Source organism: Meriones unguiculatus, chromosome 16 (genome assembly GCF_030254825.1).
Source record: "Meriones unguiculatus strain TT.TT164.6M chromosome 16, Bangor_MerUng_6.1, whole genome shotgun sequence".
NCBI lineage: Eukaryota > Metazoa > Chordata > Mammalia > Rodentia > Muridae > Meriones > Meriones unguiculatus.
This window is the reverse complement of record NC_083363.1, coordinates 56914664-56934921: the sequence shown is the minus strand read 5'-3', so window position 1 is coordinate 56934921 and position 20258 is coordinate 56914664. Positions and strand designations below refer to the sequence as shown.

Sequence of the window (20258 nt, the reverse complement as noted above, 5' to 3'; positions counted from 1 at the left end):
ATACCAGCCCCTGGGGTGTCACAGAGTTTACTGGGACAGGCTTGGAAATGAAGTGTCCCTCAAAAGCTCATGTCGTGGACCCTCAGTCAGTGGCTTGTGGAGCTGTTCTGAACTGTATGGAGTCTTTCGGGAGGTACAAAATAGCCAGAGGAAGTGTTTCCTCAGGGGTGGTGGGGCTGTGAAGGTTGTATCCGACCACTGTTTGCTGCCTGCTTGCTTGCTTCCTGGCCAGCTGTGACATGAGGAGGCTTAACCACACACTTCACTGCCATGGCCTCCAAATCACCTTCCCACCAGGACATCAGTCCGACCAGCAACATCTGTCTGACACTATGACCCAAGTAAACCTTTAGGTTGCCTCCATCCAGTATTTTGTCACAGAGATACAGAAAGTAACTGATGTGTATCAGGCATTTTATTTTAATCTTAAAAGCATTTGTAATTCATTTGTATTTTTCTCTACTCTTGCTACTGAAGAAAACCAGTGACCAAATGAACGTCATACTGAAGGAACCAGGCCAGGCCAGTGTTGACTAGAGCAGGGGGCCAAGGGAATTTATCTGCTTAGTTTAGAGAGCACCAACAACCAGGGTAAACCATGATGTTTGCCTACCACCTCCCATATAAAAAACCCAAAGTGGGGAGGGAGACATGAAATGAGGAACTATAGGCAGCTAATGATTGGTGAAGGGAAACTTTTTTTTTCAGTGCTGTGGTTACTGGTAAGGTACTCATAACCTTGTACCCATGACCCGGTAAGCAGCCCTAGTGAAAGACACATACGCATACATGCACACTTGTGAGCGCGCACGCACGCACGCACACACGCGCGCACACACACACACGCGCGCACACACACACACACACACACACACACACATACACACACACACGTTAAAAAGTCCTCCCCCATTTTTTTGCCTGTCTCCTCCATCCTGATACTGTATTTCTCCTCATTTGAGAGAAGCACACAGACCTATGATTCTTAAGTTCTGTTTTGCTGGAACTGCTGACTTCCTAAGCATGGAGAATGTGTGAGCTGCCAGAACACTCTTGCAATGCACACACCGAGCCTGCTTCCAACAGTGACCCATCACGTCGGTCGCATCAACCCAGACCTGAGACAGTTCAGACAGGGCAAGTCACCGCCACCCTCTGATCCTGTTCAGGGCTTGAAACACCCTAATTCCCCATTCCCATCCAGGCTTCCTCCCTAGCACTCTCTCTCCACCCAGATGTCCCCCTCTGAAAATCTACACAGGATTACCGAAGGGCTTGTTTTCTCAGTCTTCCCCAAGGACAGCACAGAGGTAGTCACACTGCAGGTGGGAAGAAAATTAACTCACTCAGTTCTGTGGCTGTCTCCGTGATCCGGGCCACCTCTGCCCACATGGCAAACACTGATGGTGTGAAAGTTTCACACAAATCCACAGCATGCACAGAAGAACCTTCTAATTTATTTTCTCTTCTCCAAGACAGGATTTCTCTGTGTACCATTGGCCGTCCTGGGCTCTCTTTGTAGACCAGGCTGGCCTGGAACTCACAGAGATCCGCCTGCCTCTTGCCTTCTGGGTGCTGGGAGTAAAGGTGTGGGCCACTGTGCCTGGCAGGACCTTCTGATTTTAGCACCCCTTCCTGCTCAGGCAAGGCTTTAACCACCACAGCAGGGAACGGGGAGTAGAGAATGGAAGTTGGGCAGGAAGGACGTGAAAATGACTAGCAACTCCTTGCCTAGTACCTCTGGATGCTCTCTGAGTGTGCTGTCTTGTCTGTATACCTAGAGATGCCTTTCCGGGCACCTCAGTGGTCCGGTGTCATGTGGTGGTTCTGGCATTTGCTTCCGGGTCTCAAACAACCCTGAAGCATGATGTTGTCTCTACTCTGCTGTCCAGAAGCAAGAAGCAGCCCTGAGGCATGTGTTACCTCGTGCCCCACTCCTCACCTTCACATAGATGTCACTTCTGTCTCTGAGAGTCATCATCCCGCCCCAGGGCCCAGACTAGCCTCGGGCTTTCTCGGATCCCGGGCTTCCTAATGCACCCCGCCATCTCTGCTATCCCATTTTGCCTTACAGGTACACATATCCTGGGACAGAAAGAAAAGGCAAAGGGGCTCAGCGCGCTTGGGCCGTCAAAGAAGAAAGTCTGGTTCTGGAGGCCTAGGAAGTGTGCCTTCCAACCCCCAAAGACAGAGGAAGTGTGCATCCCAACCCCCAAAGACAAACGCGCTTTGAGGTAAAATCAGGGGGAAGGGCTGTTGGCCGAACTGTTTAAAGTCTCTCTTAAAGTCTCTTGTAGGGTATTATTTGCTTAGGGCATTACTGGTGCTCAAAAATGCTCTATTTAAGCTCAAGAGGAGGACACACGGTTTCTGGGGGCGTCATCAAGGGATAGGAGCCATCACAGTGGAAACTAGGAAACACGAACAGTCGGGATATCAGACTTTTCTGAACGTGTGTCTGTTTTTGAGAGAGTACAGATGGGAGTCCTGGAGTACTGAAAACAAAAGTCTGTGCGTATTTTCTTCCCTCTCCCAAGTCTGCTAACTACGGTAAGAGGTTCATGTCCCTCAGGGTCTCACAGCTCTGGTGTAGCAAGCCCTCCTCAGCATAGTCCTTGCTCGATCCTGGGGGTGGGGGAGTGGGGGCGACCGGGAGGAGCGCTGCCGCCTGCGCGTGATCCCTTTGCCCCCGTCTGGCTTCGATGCACACTTCAGTCTCATCCCTAGACCTGGGTGGGGCTGGCATCCTCCTCAGGCGGAGCGCTGCTGAGCAAGGACTAACTGGGCACCCTACCAACAGTGACTGTCCTCCTTCACAGCACGCACTGCTGAGGGCTCAAACGCGACACTATAAAGAAACCAAGCCAACAACTAGCCAAAGATAAGGGATCACCATCCATGAAGTTGCTCTGGACTTCCTCGCTCCGCAGCGAGGTCCAAACTCTTCCTCCCTCTTGGTTACCTAGAACCCTGTCCTTCAGGTACACCGGGAGCGCTAGGGGGCACACGGCATAGGGAGACACAGAGAATCCCATCTGGAGAAACTTCACTTTTGTTGCAGAGCACCCAGGTAGGCGCCTCCCTCTGAGATCAGGCTCACACGCTCCCACACCCAGAAACGGGTCAAGAGGCTGCAGACGGTCAAGAAGGGGTCTAGACGAACCAGCCTCCAGCCTCATCGTAAGCACCGGTTTGGGCAGCTGCTGCTGCTGGGACGCGGCAAACAAGTAGCCCCCTGCTATTAGCTGGTCAGAGAAGGGGCAGGGGTCGGGCGGCCATAAGCAAAAGGCGGCGGCAGAAGGGCAAAGCCGTGGGGAGGCGGGGGTCAGGAGGTGGGAAGGGAGGCTGAGAAGGGCGAGAGGGAGGCTGCGGTGAGGCCCGGGGGTGCGGGCGAGCAGTCGGCGCCCTTACCCGCGGAGGCCGAGCGCAGGCTCTCCAAGCTCCGGGAGCGCGACGGGGCGCCGCGCATGCCCGCAGCGCGGCCGCCGCACACCACGCCGCTGCTGTCCGAGTCGGAACCGGGGGACAGCCCCGTGCTGCTGCCGCCGCTGCTTGTGCCCAGGTCGCCGCTAGTAGGGCCACTCGACTCGCTGGGGCAGCGCGGCGCTTCGGGGCAGGAGGGCCCGAGCTCCAGCCACAGGCCGGCGGGGTCCCGGGCAGCATCTCCGCCGCACGGCGGGGGCTCCGGGACCCCCGACATCGCGGGGCTCCTCCCAGCGGGCTCCCCGGCCGGCCCCGGCGGCCGCGTAGGGCCCCGTGTGGGCGCTGCCGGGCGGCCACCCGGCAGGGCGCAGAGCGCGTGGGCCCCGCTGCGGGTCGCCGGCCGGGCGGCGCGCTCTCGCCCGCGCGCACGCAGACCTGGGGCGCGGACGCGGGCCCCTGGCCGCCCTCGGTCCTCACCGCGGCCGCTGGCACCAGCGCGTGGGCGTCGGGGAGGGGGCTGAGCGCTGCCGCAGCGCGGGCGAGTGCGGAGGGGGCTGTGCTCCGCCACTGTCCCTGCGAGGCGCAGCCCAGCCCCATCGACCCCCTCCCCCGCGGACGACACCCGGGGCCCCGCAGCCACCCACGCTGGCCTGGGGACGAGCCCGCCTGGCCGCGCCCTCGTGCACAGGTGAGCCGTCACCGCGGCGCTCCCGACAGCAGTGGTGTCACTAACGGGATCTTTCAAATAGTGTCACGGTTCATGCTGAACAGTTTGACCACGCAGGAGCAAAGTCCAGTGACAGACAAACTGGGGACGACGGCGGGTGACAAGGAGCCAGTGACTTGTGCTTTCTGAGAAGAATGTCAGCTGCAATTTTCCAGACGCTCTGGGGCCTTGTGTGGGTTCTTACACTATGCCTGGAGGATGAGAAGCCTCCACGGTGATAACTAATGACAAAACCGGAGGAAGGATGGCGGAGACGCTTGTTCTCTCTCACCTGGAGCCTGAGAAGTGTGAGGGAAAGTTCTGATGGAGGCGATCAGAGCTACCCACCCTGTATCTTCCCTTTCTCTCCTCCCAGACCCTGCCCTTTCAGCAATAGCTCTCTAGACACCCAGGCGTGTCAACCTCCAGGGTTTTCATTACCAGCTCTGAACAAGACTGGTCTTGGATTTCACTTGATGGACTGAGGAGGGTGTCTTAGCCACGCCCCTGATCTGTTTTACTCACTGTGGGGCGAGTTCGTATACTTCCTGCTCTCTTCCTATCCAGCTCCCGTACTTCAGATCCTGCCTCCGTTCTTCCCTGACCTTGGGAAGAGCAGCTGTCCCCTCTTCCTGCTTCCGCAGATCAGTCTGTCTGCTTGGAGGGTCACCTTCTGTGTTCCCCCAGGTTGTCTGCTGAGGACAAGTATAAGGAGGGTTCTTCGCAGCCTGCATGCATCATGCCCCCTCCGTGCACAGGCTTGCGATTCCACCTCTAAGGTGAAAGTCGAGGTTGGCTGTTTCTCCGTTACTTTGCTGTGTGTGAAAGACAGCCTCGTGCTGCCCCACAGAGCGAGCTGCCCCACAGAGCTGCCCGAGAAAGCTTGAGACCATAAATCCCACCAGGCCGTTCTCCTGCACCAGTCTCTTCCAAGGCTTCTTTTTACAGCCCAGATGACCCCTAACACCTACTGTTCTGGCTGGGCTGCTTTCTTAACACGCTCACCCTCGCTCCAACCCCACCGTCCCCTACCCCCTCTCTGTTCCAGCCATTGGTCCTAGGTTGCGGTTCTCTCTGTAGTTCATGGTATTGGTCCCTCCTCGACCTTCGCATCCTTCCTCATCAAGGTGATGCCGAGCCCCTTCCGGAACTTGCTCCCACTGCTTAGCATCTCCTGTTTATCCCTTTCCTGAGGTGAGGAGATGACGCCTTACCCAGCAGTATTCTGAGAGTCTGCACACCATGGACCACAGGCTCCACGTTCCATGAGCAGCTATGGGATGGATGGGGCCTGGAGCTGGGCAAGTGGCCAGCTGGGTGGGAGAGACGCCAGGGTTGCGCCATGCGGGCGTCTTGAGCAGTCTAGCCTGGGCAAGCCAGTGGACACCACACACCTCCAGCAAGTTCAGCTCCATCTCAGCTCTCCCCAAGACTATCATGGATTTCAACCAGGTGGCCAAGCTCAGCTGTACCTCGGGGAAGGCTGGAGGTCCCCAGAGGCGAAGACGACCATCTGTACGCAAGGCTTCCTATTCTGAGATAGGATCACAAGGGCAGTCCCTCTGCAGGGACAGTCTATAAGCCCCACTGTTAACGGTTTGAACAATGTCCCCATCTGGTGGTTATGGAACCTTGTGGAGGCAGAGCCTTGCCAGAAAATGTAGGGCACCATGGCGAGCCTTTCAAAGTCTAGAAGTGCCCAGTCCTCTCCTTGCTCTCTAATTCATGTTCGCTGGTGTCATCCTTCGCACGCTTCTGCCACCGTGGTGTTCTATGTCCCATCCAGAATCAAAGCAGCCTAGGACTGAAATCTCTGGAACTGTGAGGAAAAAAACAAAAACAAAAAACAAAACAAAAAAACCCTTCCCTCCTTCGCTTGCTATGTCAGGTAACTCCTGAGAGTCAGATGAGCCCTTTAACATCTGTCAAGCTTTCAGGCTTTGTTTCTGATGGTATTCAGATGGATGGGAGATTTCTTCAATGAAGCATGTGGGTAGTGTGTGTGTATTCATGCATGTGACCACATTTGTGTGGCTGTGTATCTGTCTGGATTAACAGTGGGACATCATGTATCAGAAAGGTCAGCACGGAAGGGTCAGTATCATTTGATGGGGCTAAAGGTAACGAATCAGTGGCTCCATGTGGAAACCTCAGGGGTCCAAACGTCTGAGCCTACAGATCCATTTCTGTCGGATTTCTGTCACAGTTAGCTCTGTGTCAGTTCCCAGAACAGAACTGGACAGAAAGAAGCTCAGAGCAGAGCAATCTGGACTTCAGTCTGGAGTGTCTCTTCCTGGCCTCGGCCTTAGGCAGATGAGTTAACTTTCTGCACAACAGACAAGAGCTATTTTCTATTTCTGCAGGATGGCTGAGGGACTGGGAAGGGTGATGTGTGCTACTTTATGCCAATTGTCAGCTTGACAGGACTTAAAATCATCCTGGAAACCAGACTCTGAGCATGTCTGTGAGGGACTTTGTAGATTACGCTAATAGTAAGAAGACCCAGTCTAGATGTGGGTGACACCGTTCTGTGAGCGAGGACCCCAGACTGACTAAAGGGAGAATGCAGCCTGAGCAGTCACAGCTCTTAGCCTCCTGACTGCAGATGCACTGCGACCAGCTACCTCACTCTGCGGCCGCCATGCCTTCCCCACCGTGACGGGCTGTGCCCTTGAACCGTGATCTAAATAATCTCTTAAGTTGTTCATTGCCAGGCATTTTGCCAAAGCAATAAAAAGTAACTGATCTCAAATGCACAACACCTGAAATAACGTTTGGCATTTAATAAACATATATTAAAGCCAGGCATGGTGGCACACCCCTGTAATCCCAGTACTCAGGGAGGCAGAGGCAGGCAGATTTCTGTAAATTCAAAACCAGCCTGGTCTACAAAGTGAGTCCAGGACAGCAAAGGCTACACAGAGAAACAAAAATATACTTTAAATAAACAAGTAAGTAAAATTAAACCAACAACAAACAAACATATATTAGGTATAGTCCACAATATTACCCAATAGGTACTGTTATTACTCATGTATTATAATTAAACCTAAATGAGACAGGGAATGAGCCAAGGTCATGTCCCCAGGGAGCATCGGAATTGGCCCAAGGCGTTCCATCCTTCCTTGGACTACTGTGTAACTGTCAGCAACCTCATTTTCCTTTTGAGGAGTCTCAGATGCTGGAATAGCATCACCAGCCGGGGCAAGTGCCACTGTGAACCTGCTGTGTGCAGCACAAAGCCGCTGGGGCTGTGACAAGCTTGAGACATGGATTTAGACAAGATGTGACATGAGCATTGCTGCTCAACTTATCTCCCCTGAGAAGCTCCTTGACAGGTTGTGAAAACAGGTGAGACTGGAGCCAGCTTTCTGGGCAGGCAGCAAGAGCAACTTCTGGGACACAGATATGAAGGTTATTACAAACGCGTTTGGCCTCTGGGGTGGTGGTCCGGATATAAAAATAAAGAAAACCAATTCAAGAATATCGGTTGACAGTTCAGGAAGGAAGGCGGAGCCTGTGGTTTCTGACCCAAACCACTGCTTCCTTGTGCTCAGTGAGGCCCAGCCCACAGCAAAGGCTCTCCATCAGCACCCAGCTTCAAAGGCCAGAGGTCTGTCCTCTCAGAGCAGGATGCCAGCATTGCTCAGGGGGCTCGGCATCACCCACAGCCCTGCTCTGAGGTTCTCCTGCCGAAGGGAAGAAGCTGGCCGCATAACAGCACCACGTTTCCTCCCAGAAGGACTGATCACATTTGTAACAGAGCACAGAAGAGTTTGAGCCTCAAGGTGCCTTCAAGAACAGAAGAGATTGTGTGAAGGGGACTGGGAAATTTGGGGATGTAAGGAGTTGGCCTACACTGATCCACTAGAGGGAACTGGATAGACAGAGTGGTCTGCCTAGAGTCAAACACCAAATCCTGACCCAGGAATGCGTTCTTTCAAACAAACCAGAACTTGATTGGATTACTTCAATAATATTGAAGTCCTCCAGAAACAATACTGAAAAAAAAAAAAATAGAGCAACTAGCTGCCAGGAAAGCACAGTTTAATAATCGGTGGAGTACGAGAAAGGCAGAGAGCCACAGCAAAGCCACTGTCATCTGGCGACTGTGGACATGTGAGAGCTGTTCCTTCTGAGCCTATCAGAGGCTTCGTGCTGTGGGAAGGGAAGGAAAGGTCCCTAAAACAACCGCCCAGTTATTAAGCAAGGAAATAACAATATCAGGTCTACTCAGAGAGCAGTGCTGAGCATTGATACAAGACACTGCCCAAAATACCCACTTTCCAACCAAAAGAAATGAAGCATGCGAAAAAACAGGGAAGTAGGACCCTAGCAAGGAGAAAGCACCACACATGCATGAGATCTTGTGGTATCTGACCTCATACTGCATGTATGAGTGGCCCCATATAATTTTTCAGGAAAAAGCAAAACAAAACAAGAACAACAACAAGAACGAAACGACTAAAGCAGCCGTGTCCACAGAACCAAAGGAGACCATGGTTAACAGAAGACAAGGTTGTGTCACAAAGATGCTCAGACAGAAACAGTGGTAACAGAACCAAATGAAGTTCCGGAGTTTAGCGCAGCAATAAATCCACGAGAAGTCTCAACGCTAAGTCTGACCTGCAAGAAAGTTGCACAGGTTGTTGGGATGAGTAAGCACAGGTTGGCAGGAATATTTGGGGATCTTTCAAGTCATTTGTTCTATGGTACCCATTATTTCTGAAGGCTCCTGGCTGACTTGTCCGGATGGCTCATCAATTGATGAAAGGTGAGTATCGATTACCTACAGAGGCTGTATCTAGACCTATTTGTCCATTTGTGTGTGATGGTATTTGTTTGTTTGTTTATGAAACTGGCTGCACCAGTGTGCTATGTACAGATACTTAAAATTGTTACATCATCTTGATTGATTGACCCCTTCTATAATATGTGATGATGACCTTTGTCTCTTCTGACGACTTTTGGTTTGATTCCTGCAATGTCACCCCTGCTCATTTTTTTTTTTTTAATTGTATCACCACTGGCCAAGAAGCCTGTAGTGGGAAAGGAAGAGCTGTGTGGACGTTTTGGTTTATGATATGTAAACATGTTTGTGTTAAAATTCCAAGTTGGGAGGTTTCAGTTTGTCCACACCTGGTAAGTGTCTCATGTGGAGCGTGGTCTTTGCAGATGGAATTAGTTGAATCCTGAGGAGTTTGAGGGGTACAAATATGACAGCCCAGAGGAAGAAGGCGCGGATGCTCGGAGGAGGGCTGCCTGCTGCTGGTCCATCCTGCTGCTGCCTTTGCTGTTTGCTGATTTGCTGGTTACTTGGACTTCTGGATTTCTGGACAACTAATATTAGTATTCCCCCCAAAAGATTCCTACAACCCTACCCAGAAGGAAGTAGCAGAGACAATGCCATCCCCTGCCTCCACTAACTTTCTTTCCCTCCTACCTGGTGTTGGGGGTTTGGAAGGGAGGTAAAAGCATTTAATAACCCTAAATAAAGTAGGTTTGCTAAAAAAAAAAAAAAAAAAAAATCAAAATCAACAAAGAGCAAATGGCAGAGTTTCACCTACTAGGGCCAAGGAGGTGGCACAGTCAAGAAAGTGCTTATTGTGAAAGCGCAAGGACCGGAGTTCATTCCCCAGAACATACAAAAAGCTGGGTGTCATGTGTTTGAAGTCTCAGGACTAGGGAGGCAGTGGCAGGTAGATCCCTGGGGCTTGCTGCCAGGTCAGCCTCACTTTAGTGGTGAGTTCCAGATCCCAGTGAGAGAGAGACCCAGTCTCTAAAAATCAAGGTGGCCAGCAGACAAGAAATGGTACAAGGATGACCTCACATGCATATGTGCTCTTGTACCCGCATCCACGTGCAAAAGCACACACTCATGTGTGAACACACACATTACACACACATGTACATTCTCACAAATGAAGATTTTAGAGGGATGATTGTGAGAAAGTCCAGACTTTCTCTTCAGATAATCCGTCCTCAAAGCTGGGCCTGACACATGAATCCATCACCTTTGTGTAAACTCAAGCTTCATAATCTGCAGTTATTTTAGAGCACTGTTTGAATTCATTGGCAAATAAATTTGTGCAGAATAAAAAAAAATTAAAGCTTCTGTGATGTGGGTCCCTACCTTGAACACACACCAAAATAGTAATAATTGTCGGGGTTGGAGAGATGGTTCAGCGGTTAGGATCACTGGATGCTCTTCCGGAGGACCCTGATTTGATTCTCGACACCCACATGGCAGCCCAAAACTGTCTTAATGCCAGTCTCGGTGGATCCAACACCCTCTTCTGGCCTCCAAGAGCACCAGGTACACACAATGTGCACAGACATACATACAGGAAAAACAGCCATGCACATGAACATAAATGCATTAATTAAAGATAGTAATCAGAACGAGGATGGTGATAACGGTGGCTGTAATCAGGACCAGAGCTGGCTACACTTTCTGTTGGGTGAGAATCTAGATAAACACCCCATTTCTCTCTATCTCAGCTGTCACTAAAGTGGTCGGTCATCCCAGCCACCTTGTCTCACAGATGTTGCGGGTCTAATTATTTAGCTTAGGTAAGCTTTCTTTTCCTCCCTCAATTATTGCTGCTCCGATTCTTGCCTTTCTGCCTTCCAAACAACTCACCATTTAACCCTTTTATCTTTTCCCCCTCTCAGTCCTGGGAGAAGTTCTGTTTCATCCCCTTACTGGGGGTCTCCCCCACCCCGGCTTATCTACGTTATGCCCTCACAGGACTTGCGATGCATGCTCTGGTCTCCAACTTTCACTCTCACTTCCCAGTGCCCTCCTTGAGCTTACACACTTTCTCCTCTTCATAGTTTTTTTTCCAATTAATTTTTAACTTCATCATTTCTCTTGACGGATAGGTTTATTCTCTTCACTGACTTAGGGCTCACCAAGTGGGCTGGGCTGGCAGGCCAGTGAGCCACAGCATCTCTTCCTCCACGGGGTTCTGGGGTGTAACCCTAATCTGGCTTTTCACTTGGGTTCTGGGGTGGAACTCGGGTCTTCATGCTTACATGCTGAGTACTGACTGATCTATCCCTGTGCCCCCCTTCCACAGTTGTCTGAGTAACTCTATAACTTAACTTAGAAATCATAAGAGAACATGGTTTTTCCTTGAGAGTCATTTCATTGAGTAGCAGATACTCGCTGGCAATGCTGCTTATTGTGAATTATGGTCATAGCCTCCCTATCACACTGCAGTCTCAGAAGGTCCATTCTGTGACAGAAAGCCCAAAGCTTGCCAGGGACCAGAGCCCAATATACAGACACACAGATACACACACAGACACACAGATACACAGACACACAGACACACAGACACACAGACACACACACACACTGGATTTTTGAGCTCAAGACCCAGACCTGATCTACAGCTGCCTCCTCCATGGGCAAATGCTCCTTCTAGGATTATTCATGGGCTTCTCTAATGGTCTAGGTGGCCCCCATCCCCACCACAACCTGGCACTAGGGAGTATTTTGTTTTCTCAAGTGTTTTTGTTTTGTCTTGTTTTAACTCTGTTTCAGGCTTTGCCCGACTTGACCTGTCTTACACACCTGCTTCCCCGGCAGCGAACTGAATGCTTTTCCATTGATCATACACAACACACACCTGCCTAAGGCGACAGACTCTAAATCTGTCCATCTATCAAGAACCTCAGCGCATCTCTCAGCACCCAGGTATGTACGGTTAAGGAAGAGGTCAGGCCTGGCTCATTTGGAGGCCCGCTGACCTTCTGGCATGACTCAGCCATTTTGTGGGTGAATATATGATGTGATGCTCTTTACTGTCTTTTGGGGAAAGGAACCAGGAGGCTGGCTGCTGACGTAAACTCAAGGAAGGCTAGATCTGAGACGGCAAACTACCTGGGTGCTTCCTCTATAAATGCCTACTGCAGACTACTCATCAGCCACATGGCATGGACCCCCCTTTCTCTAAGACCTATAAGAGGGGGCCTCCCTCTGCCACATAGGCCTGAGCTGTCCTCATAGCCCCCACCATGCTGGGGTTTTCTGATGTTAATATTACCCCAAAGAACAATTTGTCTCAGCATTCCTCCTGAGGCCAAACCTGAGACCTTTCAGAGCCAGGCCTGGGGACTCAGTCATAGCATCTGCCCAGTGCTGAGCATGTCCCTTCTTTGGGTACCAGATGGTTCTTGAGAGTTGAAGGGATGAGACCACTGTCAATCCCTCTCACCTTTGGGCTGCTTCTCCCTGCTGAGAAGGCATAGCCATCACAACACTCACCCCTGTCCTTAACACACACCCAGGGATATGACAAGAGAAAGGCACACAGCTCACCAGTCTCAGCCGTGGCCTCTGGCCAGCCTGTGCAGTTCAGTCCCACTGGGGCACTCTGGGAGAGCTGGTGGCTTCTTCTAGGGAGGTGCGGAGACTTTGGAGAGGTGACAGTTGATTTCCTCCAGCACTGTGGTAGGAGGCAAGAGGCAGAAAGCAAATGAAGAAACAGACCACAGGCCATTAGTTCCTAAACTTCTCTAGTTGCCCAGACTCTTTCCTGTGAGAAGAGCCCATAGCCAAGATGCACACTCCTCTAGGAGGTACAGTTTATACAAAACCCATGAGAAGGTGACTCCTGGAGTCTGCAGTGTGTGAGAACAGATCTGCATCCCGGTTGAGACAGGCTGCCTTCAACTATGTTCAGGACTGTAGAGGAGGCTTCAGATAGCACTCCTCCAAGCTGGTCAGCCACATTGCCTTATATTTGCTCCAAAATAAAACTGTTAATTTTATTGAAAGCATCTTCTCAGGGCAGGGGGGGTGGGTCATGTAATGAAAGGCAATTCATGGGGCTGGGGAGATGGTTCAGTGGTGTCTCCGTGGTACCGCTGGCTCCTGAAAACCTGGTCTGACATAAGACACACCAGCCATGGCCTGAAAAATACATGTGGTCCAACCTTAGCTGGGTCAGTTACCAGAGCCAGGCCAGAGCCGCCTAGCATAATGCTTGTGACACTGTCAACTTGACAGGATCTAGAATCATCTTGGAAACAAATCTCTGCGCCTATCTGTGAAGAGTTTTCTAGATCGGATTCACTGAGTTGGGAAGAACTGTCCTAGGTGGAAGCATTGCCATCCTGTGGCTTGGGGCCCCATTCTGAGTGAGAAGGAGAAAGCAAACTAAGCATCTATCTCTCTTGACTTCCTAACTGTGAGCATAACATGACCTTCAACCCCCATTGCCCTGCCTCCCTCCATAATGGATGTCTCAAACTCCGAGCTGAAACAAATCCTTCTCTCTTAAGTTGCTTTTCTCAAAACATTTAGTCACAGCAGTCCTAGAGGAGAATTAAAATCCTAATGCCGAAATCTGTTAAGAAATGGATGGCTAGAGCCATGAAAATCACCACCGGTAGATCCTCAGGAAACTGGGAATAGATCTACCTCAAGATCCAGATACAGCACTCTTGGGCATATACCCAAAGGATGCTTCATCCTACCACAGAGACACCTGCTCATCCACATTCATTGCTGCTCTATTCATAACAGCCAGAAATTGGAAACAGCCTAGAAGTCCATCAACAGATGACTAGATAATGAAAATGTAGTGCATTTATGCAATGGAATATTACTCAGCTGCTCAAAACAATCACAAAATTCTCACATAAATGAATGGAATTAGAAAAATCATACTGAATGAGTTAACTCAGACCCAAAAAGACAAATGCGTTTAGGCTTTTATATATATACAATGGTTTCCAATTTTGAGTTTTTACAGGTTTTGTGTGTGTGTGTGTGTGTGTGTTTTGTGTGTTTTGTGTTTGCATTTATTATGCTTTCTTAGCTTTTCTTGTTTGTTTTTTAGTTTGTTCCTTTTGTTTTTATCCTTGTTTATTTGTCTGTCTTTATCTTAGAGGAGAGAGAAACAAGGCATGGAGTTAGAAGGGTGGGGAAGTGGAGGGAGGATCTTGGAAGAGATGAGAGAGGGAAAACCATGCAATAAAATAAAAAAAGAACATATGGGAAACATACACACACACACACACACACACACACACACACACACACCCATGCACACATGCACACACGAAGTAATGGCTAAAACCTTCCCAGATGGGAATAAAAGACACTGACATACAAACACGGTGCTCAGAAAAGTTAAAGTAAGAAAGCCCAGTCTGTCCATTCCAAAGGGCACTGTAAACAAACAGCTTTGGAGATTTACTGACTTATTATTTAATATTTGTAAGTACATTTATATGCATGCATGGGGCCTGAATAATCCTGAAAAGGGCATCAGATGACCTGGAACTGGAGTTACAGACAGTTGGGAGCCACACAAACCTTGCCTCAGAGACCCTGGCTACCTCCCCAGGGCCATGAATAACATCTCACTCCCATAAGCTGAACCAGTTCTCCAAACTAGAACCCAAAGCTGTTCCAGGGTGTGTTCTTTGCCCTAGCACTTATCACAGACCAAGATCCTGCACTGCACTCACTGGCTTCCCCCCCCCTCCAGTCCATCCCTGGGCACAAAGGGCCTGGCTACCCCAGGAGAAAATGCAAGCAACAAGGCAAACAGGCACTGGCAAGGCTCTGAGCCACGGACATCAGGCATCACTGAAATCCTTGAGGAACACATGTAAAGTGCTACTGTCCTTTCTTTTTTCCTGTGCACCAACAAAATGTTTCATCTCATTTTGATACAACCATGGGAAACAAGAGAAAATAATATTTTTTGAGGCAAGGTCTCTCCTTGTAGCCCTAGCTGTCCTGGAGCTCTATGTAGAACAGGTTGGCCTCGAACCCACAATGATCCAACTGTCTCTACTGAAAATTAAAGGTTTGTGCCACCATGCCTGGCTGAAAAACGCAATTCTTGAGACGTCATATGACTGGAGATTTCAGAGTAGAGGGTGCTTATCTAGGGCCAAGCAGGGCCACAGACACTGGCAGCACCAGCATCTAAACCAGCACAGCCATGACATGGTGAATGGGTAAAAGACATGGCCAGACCTTGGCCTATCTTTGAGGGGTCTTAATAATGTGGATTTAATGAAACGCATTTGGATTTTGAAATGGCTGATCTTTGCTAAGAAACAGGTGGCAAATATGCATTGGATAGTGGTTCGTCATCTTCTTGGTCTTGAAGTATGAGACCAACAGTTTGGTTTTCTTATTCATCGTGCTTGTGTGTGTAAGTATGTATATGTATGTGTTTTAAATGGAGATTGAACCTAGAACCTTCTGCATGCTAGGCAAATGCTCTACCTCTGAGCTATAACCCTAGTCTTCTTTTTAGTTTTTATTTTGAGACAGTGATTCACTACCTTGCCAAGGCTGGCCTTGAACTCACTCTGAAGCCCAGGCGGGCCTTGATCTATCAATACTTCTGTCTTAGCTTTCTGAGTCAGTGAGATTACAAGTCAACTTGATTTCCTTGTTCCCCCTGTCCTTCTAAAAATCAGTCTCATAGTGACATCAGTCTTGAAGATGCAAACTGACCAATAGAGAAGAAAGTTCAGACAGAGATAACAAGTACAGAATCCAAAATCAGAGATGAGAACAATGTATAAAATTATATGTGCATTCAAATATGTAATAATGACATATCTCTGTAAAACATGGCTGGGACACTGAAGAACCCATACAACAGTGTTCGGCACTGTTCTCTTCCCGCTTCAGATTAAGGGTGACAACATGAGGAAATGGGAACAAGAAATTACAAAATTCTAAACAATTACAAATAAGGGTTAAGGACTTTGAGAATCAGGGGTCTCCCCCTCCACACACACACACACACACACACACACACACACACACACATATACACACGCGCCAACCTTTTCCTACCCAATCTGAATGGCATCCTAGACCTGAGTGCATGGTGAGGAGAAGAATGCATTTACACACCTCTTCTCCTGACTTGCACATCAGTAAACCTGCCAGTCATAACAGTGCAGCCTGGGATCTGAGACAGAAGGGTGACAGAGACTGGAGCATCTTGCTCTTTTGTGCAGTTCTCACCCTGGCTCTCCCTGCTGTCAGCTAAGGCAAGGCTGAGCTGGCGATGACTGGATTAAAGATGCTGGCCACCAAAGCCACCTTGTCTTGCATTTGTTCATCAGTCGGCACTGGACTAGAGCTGGGCGAGTGAGCCCCAAGCAGACTTCCCTGTCTTCCTTCCTTGAGCCCTCTTCTCAGCCTCCATTCAGTGATCAATCCACTGCCAAGATCCTGATGCTTCAGCTGGGCAGTGACGTCAAACCCTCAAGCCCCACCTCCCTCTCCTTCTCCCTAAGGATATACCTGGCATCTGATTATTATACCTGAAGCAGCCTCTGCATGGGCATGGCTGGACCTGTTTCTTCAAGCCCATCCACTCCGAGGCCAGAGCGGCTTTGTAGAAGCTAGGATCCTACTGTAGGCCCAGGAAAGAGGGTGGAGTCAAGAAATGCTCATGGCTATCTTCTTCAGCGCCACTCCCTACCCCAGGAAGACTCCATATATATGAGATTCTGTTACATGAATGTATGACCCTCAAATACCAAACTTTCTCCTTAGGTACTTTCCTAGATTTACAAAGCAGAGGCTTGGCCGTGGGGCATTTTTCACTTTTTTTTTTTTTTTGATGAGCAACAGCTCAGTAAGAGCAGGGGTAGGATTCTTGAGTCAGAATTATCTTGTACATGTTTCATTCTGTTTTAGAACCCAGAGAAGCTAAATGACCCTACCAAGGTTGTACATCAATATACCGTTAAGACTGAGAGGAACTAGAACCCAAATAGTTTGACTCCTAAACCAGCTCTCTTCCTACTATCCCATAATACTTTGAAAAGCAACACACTGGAAGAGAGAAGGTATCCATTTTTCATGAATTGTGTCCATCAAGCTTTCCATCCCTTTATAACCAGGACAAGCTGTTAGAGGTAGCTGCAGAGAAGGTTGTGGTGGCCACTGTAGGTGAGGAAATCTCTTATTCTTTCTGAAAAAACAATCCCTTTTCCTCACTCCCTGCGATATAAACCTAAAGCAGAGTGGCCCAAGGAATAGTGTACTTAGAAGCACAGAGAGCACAGCTCCTTCATCCGGGTCTGGGAGGAAGAAGCAGCTCAGGGCACCCTGCATGGCGGTGGCTGAGGACTCTCTGTGGCAGATTCTCTGTGGTGGGGTTCTGGTCTGGTCATGTACTGGGCAGCTGCTGCTCCTCCATGGCTTCGGCCATGTTGCAGTCTCCCTGGGTAAAAAGACATTCACCCTTTCTGGAGTTTCTCCCTACAGCAATCGGAGCCTCCGGGCTTTTGTCCTAGGCTTGGGTATTTGGCCTTTAGCTCTTTCTCCTCAGCTCTCTCGGGGAGAATGCCTTCTTTCTCCTGTGCGGCCTGCTTCTCCTTGCTAGTCTCCTCTGCAGGGTTTTCTTGCTATTTCTAGGGTGTGGCAGGACCAGGACTATGGAGTTTAGGGCCCAGGAAGACAGCTGAGAAGGGGAGGGGAGAGAATGAGGGGCTAATTTCAGCTGCTGCTTCCACTCCTGCAACTCTGGTTGCTCAGTCCCCACGGCCCCTCCTCAGAATCTTGATTCGAATGCGCTCAGACACCCAGAAGGGCAAAGGGAAGTACCTCCTGCCAAGAGACTAACAGCTTTCCGTCAAGGTCAATGACAAGTAAAGTCAGACTTGGAGATGCACAGAGTTGGGTTCCAACCAGCCCTCACTGGGTGGGGAGCTTAGGAACATGATCATGACCACCATCCCCCTGATTGGGTGACGTGGGTTGGCTTGGCTCCTCTTATGCTAACCAATTAACCAGTTTCAAAGTTTCTGCCGGGGCCCTATAAAAGCCCTCAGGCAAGGAAGTTCAATGGTTGTTTCCATCTTCCTCCCTCAGGAGTTTCTCTCAGTTTTCTTTAATTTCTCGTCTTTACTCAACTTTCGCTTTCTGTGATTGTCCTTAATAAAGCCTGCTCTGCTTAGCATATATACTGGACAGTTTTATGTCAACTGGACACAAGCTAGAGTCCTCAGACAGAATGGAGCCTCAGCTGAGGAAATGTGCCCCCACCCAGATCCAGCTGTAAGGCTTTTTCTCAATGGGGGAGGGTTCAACCCATCGTGGGTTGTGCCATCCCTGGGCTGTTAGTCCTGGGTTCTATAAGAAAGCAGGCTGAGCAAGCCATGAGGAGCAAGCCAGTAAGCATCACTCCTCCATGGCCTCTGCATCAGCTCCTGCCTCCAGGTTCCAGCCCTGCTTGAGTTCCTGTCCTGACTTCCTCCAGTGATGGACTGTGATATGGAAGTGTAAGCCAAATAAACACTTTCTTCCCTAATTTGCTTTTTTTCACGGTGTTTTCACCACAGTTATGGAAACCCTAACTAAGACAGCATACTCCCATGAGAATCCACATCTGTGAGACCTTGAACCTGAAGCCACTGTCTTAGGTCGACCTTCGATGATCTTGAGTGTTCAGCATCCTAGATGCTAAGGTCATGCACAACTGTGCCATGAAAGGACCCATCATACTAAAAGACTCGGGATCACTGACTCTGATTTTGGATTCCCAGCCTCCAGAGATGTAGGAGATAGCCGGCTGTGGTGGATTGAATGAGAATGCCCTCCCACAAATTCATGTTTGCATGCTTAGATCCCAGGTAGACTCTTCAGAAGGATTACAAGGTGTGGCCTTGATGGAGGAGGTGTGCCACTGAGGGTGGGCTTTGAGGTTTCAAATACCCACATTAGACAACCCCCTCTCCCTTCCCGCCTCTCCCTCTGCCTGCTGCCTGTGGGTCAGGATGTCGTCCCTCTCAGCTACTGGTTTCCAGTGCCATTCCTGTCTGCTTCCTGCACGATGACCCTGGACTAATGGCTCTGAAAGTGTAAGCAAGCCCCCCAGTTAGATGCTCTTTGGTTAGAGTTGCCTTGCTCATGGCGTCGCTTCACAGCAGAAGAACAGTGACTAAGACGCTGTCTCTTTTTGGGAAGCCACACATTCGATGGTGCCACTGCGAGGTGGCCCAAACGTGATGACGTCAGGCCCCCACTCCCTACCACCAGAAGTGATGTCACTATTCACCTGCTGAGCCGTACACAGGAAGTACCCAAGGACATCTCACACTCTGCCACTCCATCTGCCAGTCACGATCAAGTCCAGAAGGATAAACACCAACTTCCCGACGGAGATCTTTTAAGTGCATCTGTGCCCTTCTCCGAGACAGGCTGGATTGTGTGGTGGTTAAAATGCGGACTGTGGAGACTTCCTTGGTCCAGATGCCGTGAGTGACTCTTGTGACTAGTGTCCCATGGCCACTTCCTTCCCTGAAACATTCCTGCCTGGAGCACGTCAGAAGGCTCAGTAATATGAACTAGAGCGTGTGTGCACATGCGTTTGTCCAGGTACACATACATGCGTGTGAGCATGTGTGTGGAGGCCAGAGGCTGACATTCCTCTTTCACCTGCCCTTTGTTGAGACAGCATTTCTTTACTGATTGGTTCTGGAGCTCACAGATTGGTTCAACTTGCCGGCCACAACGCTTTGGGGAATCTGTCTGTCTCCACCTCCAGGCTGTACAGTCCCAGACATCTGTGGCCGCGCCTGGCTTTTTACACAGGTGTTGGGGATCTGAAGTTGGATCTTTATGCCTGCCTGGCAAGCTCTTTACCCACTGAGCTGTCTCCCCAGCGCCGGGGAAAAGGTTATTTAGAAGTGAGGTTAATAAGTGAGCTCAGCTGACTGTGACAGGTCTCTGCCCACCTGCACACCGAGCCTGACTTAGGGTGTCCACTGCACGGCAGTGTGAAAGGCAAGTGTACGTGGAGCCTTTCAATTTTGATTCTGGGTCTTTTCTTGGGCTGGAGCGAGGCGGTGCAGCGCCCCCTGGTGGTCACATGAGAACAGCTGCCCCAGCATTCCCTGCGGCTGTGCTGAGCACACCGACTAGGATTTAGTTGCATTGGAGAGGTATGAAGGGACAACATCTCGATGACCCCATCTAAGCCAAGAGTCACCGGCATTCCTAAAGACCCTGACATCTTCCTGGAGGCTCTGGTCTCCAGCTTAGTTTTTACGTTTCTAACTGTGGGCTACAAGGTCAAACGGGGAGTCAGCAACACCCAGCTGCTGCTTTGGGGGGTGGGGAGAC

At 49.9% G+C, this 20258-nt stretch overlaps 1 protein-coding gene and 1 long non-coding RNA gene across 5 annotated transcripts in view; one reads left to right on the top strand and one right to left on the bottom strand.

Moving 5' to 3' along the window:
• Positions 1-20258, bottom strand: part of Arhgef4 (Rho guanine nucleotide exchange factor 4) — a 113685-nt gene that overhangs the window by 44860 nt on the left and 48567 nt on the right. For 2 of the 3 annotated variants that reach the window (XM_021644420.2, XM_021644421.2), the window contains exon 4: positions 12459-12585. In XM_021644420.2, the coding sequence (XP_021500095.1) occupies positions 12459-12585 (127 nt within the window). Of the gene's footprint in view, positions 1-3411; positions 3814-12458; positions 12586-20258 lie in introns of those variants that run through there. The other variant, XM_021644422.2, reaches the window with a different exon arrangement.
• LOC132648394 (uncharacterized) overlaps positions 3840-20258 on the top strand; it is a 48690-nt gene continuing 32271 nt past the window's right edge. The window contains exons 1-3 of one of the 2 annotated variants that reach the window (XR_009586803.1): positions 3840-8903; positions 11682-11834; positions 18476-20258. The exon at positions 18476-20258 is cut by the window's right edge and continues 2038 nt beyond it. This is a non-coding gene — a long non-coding RNA (uncharacterized LOC132648394). The remainder of the gene's footprint in view (positions 8904-11681; positions 11835-18475) is intronic. The other variant, XR_009586804.1, reaches the window with a different exon arrangement.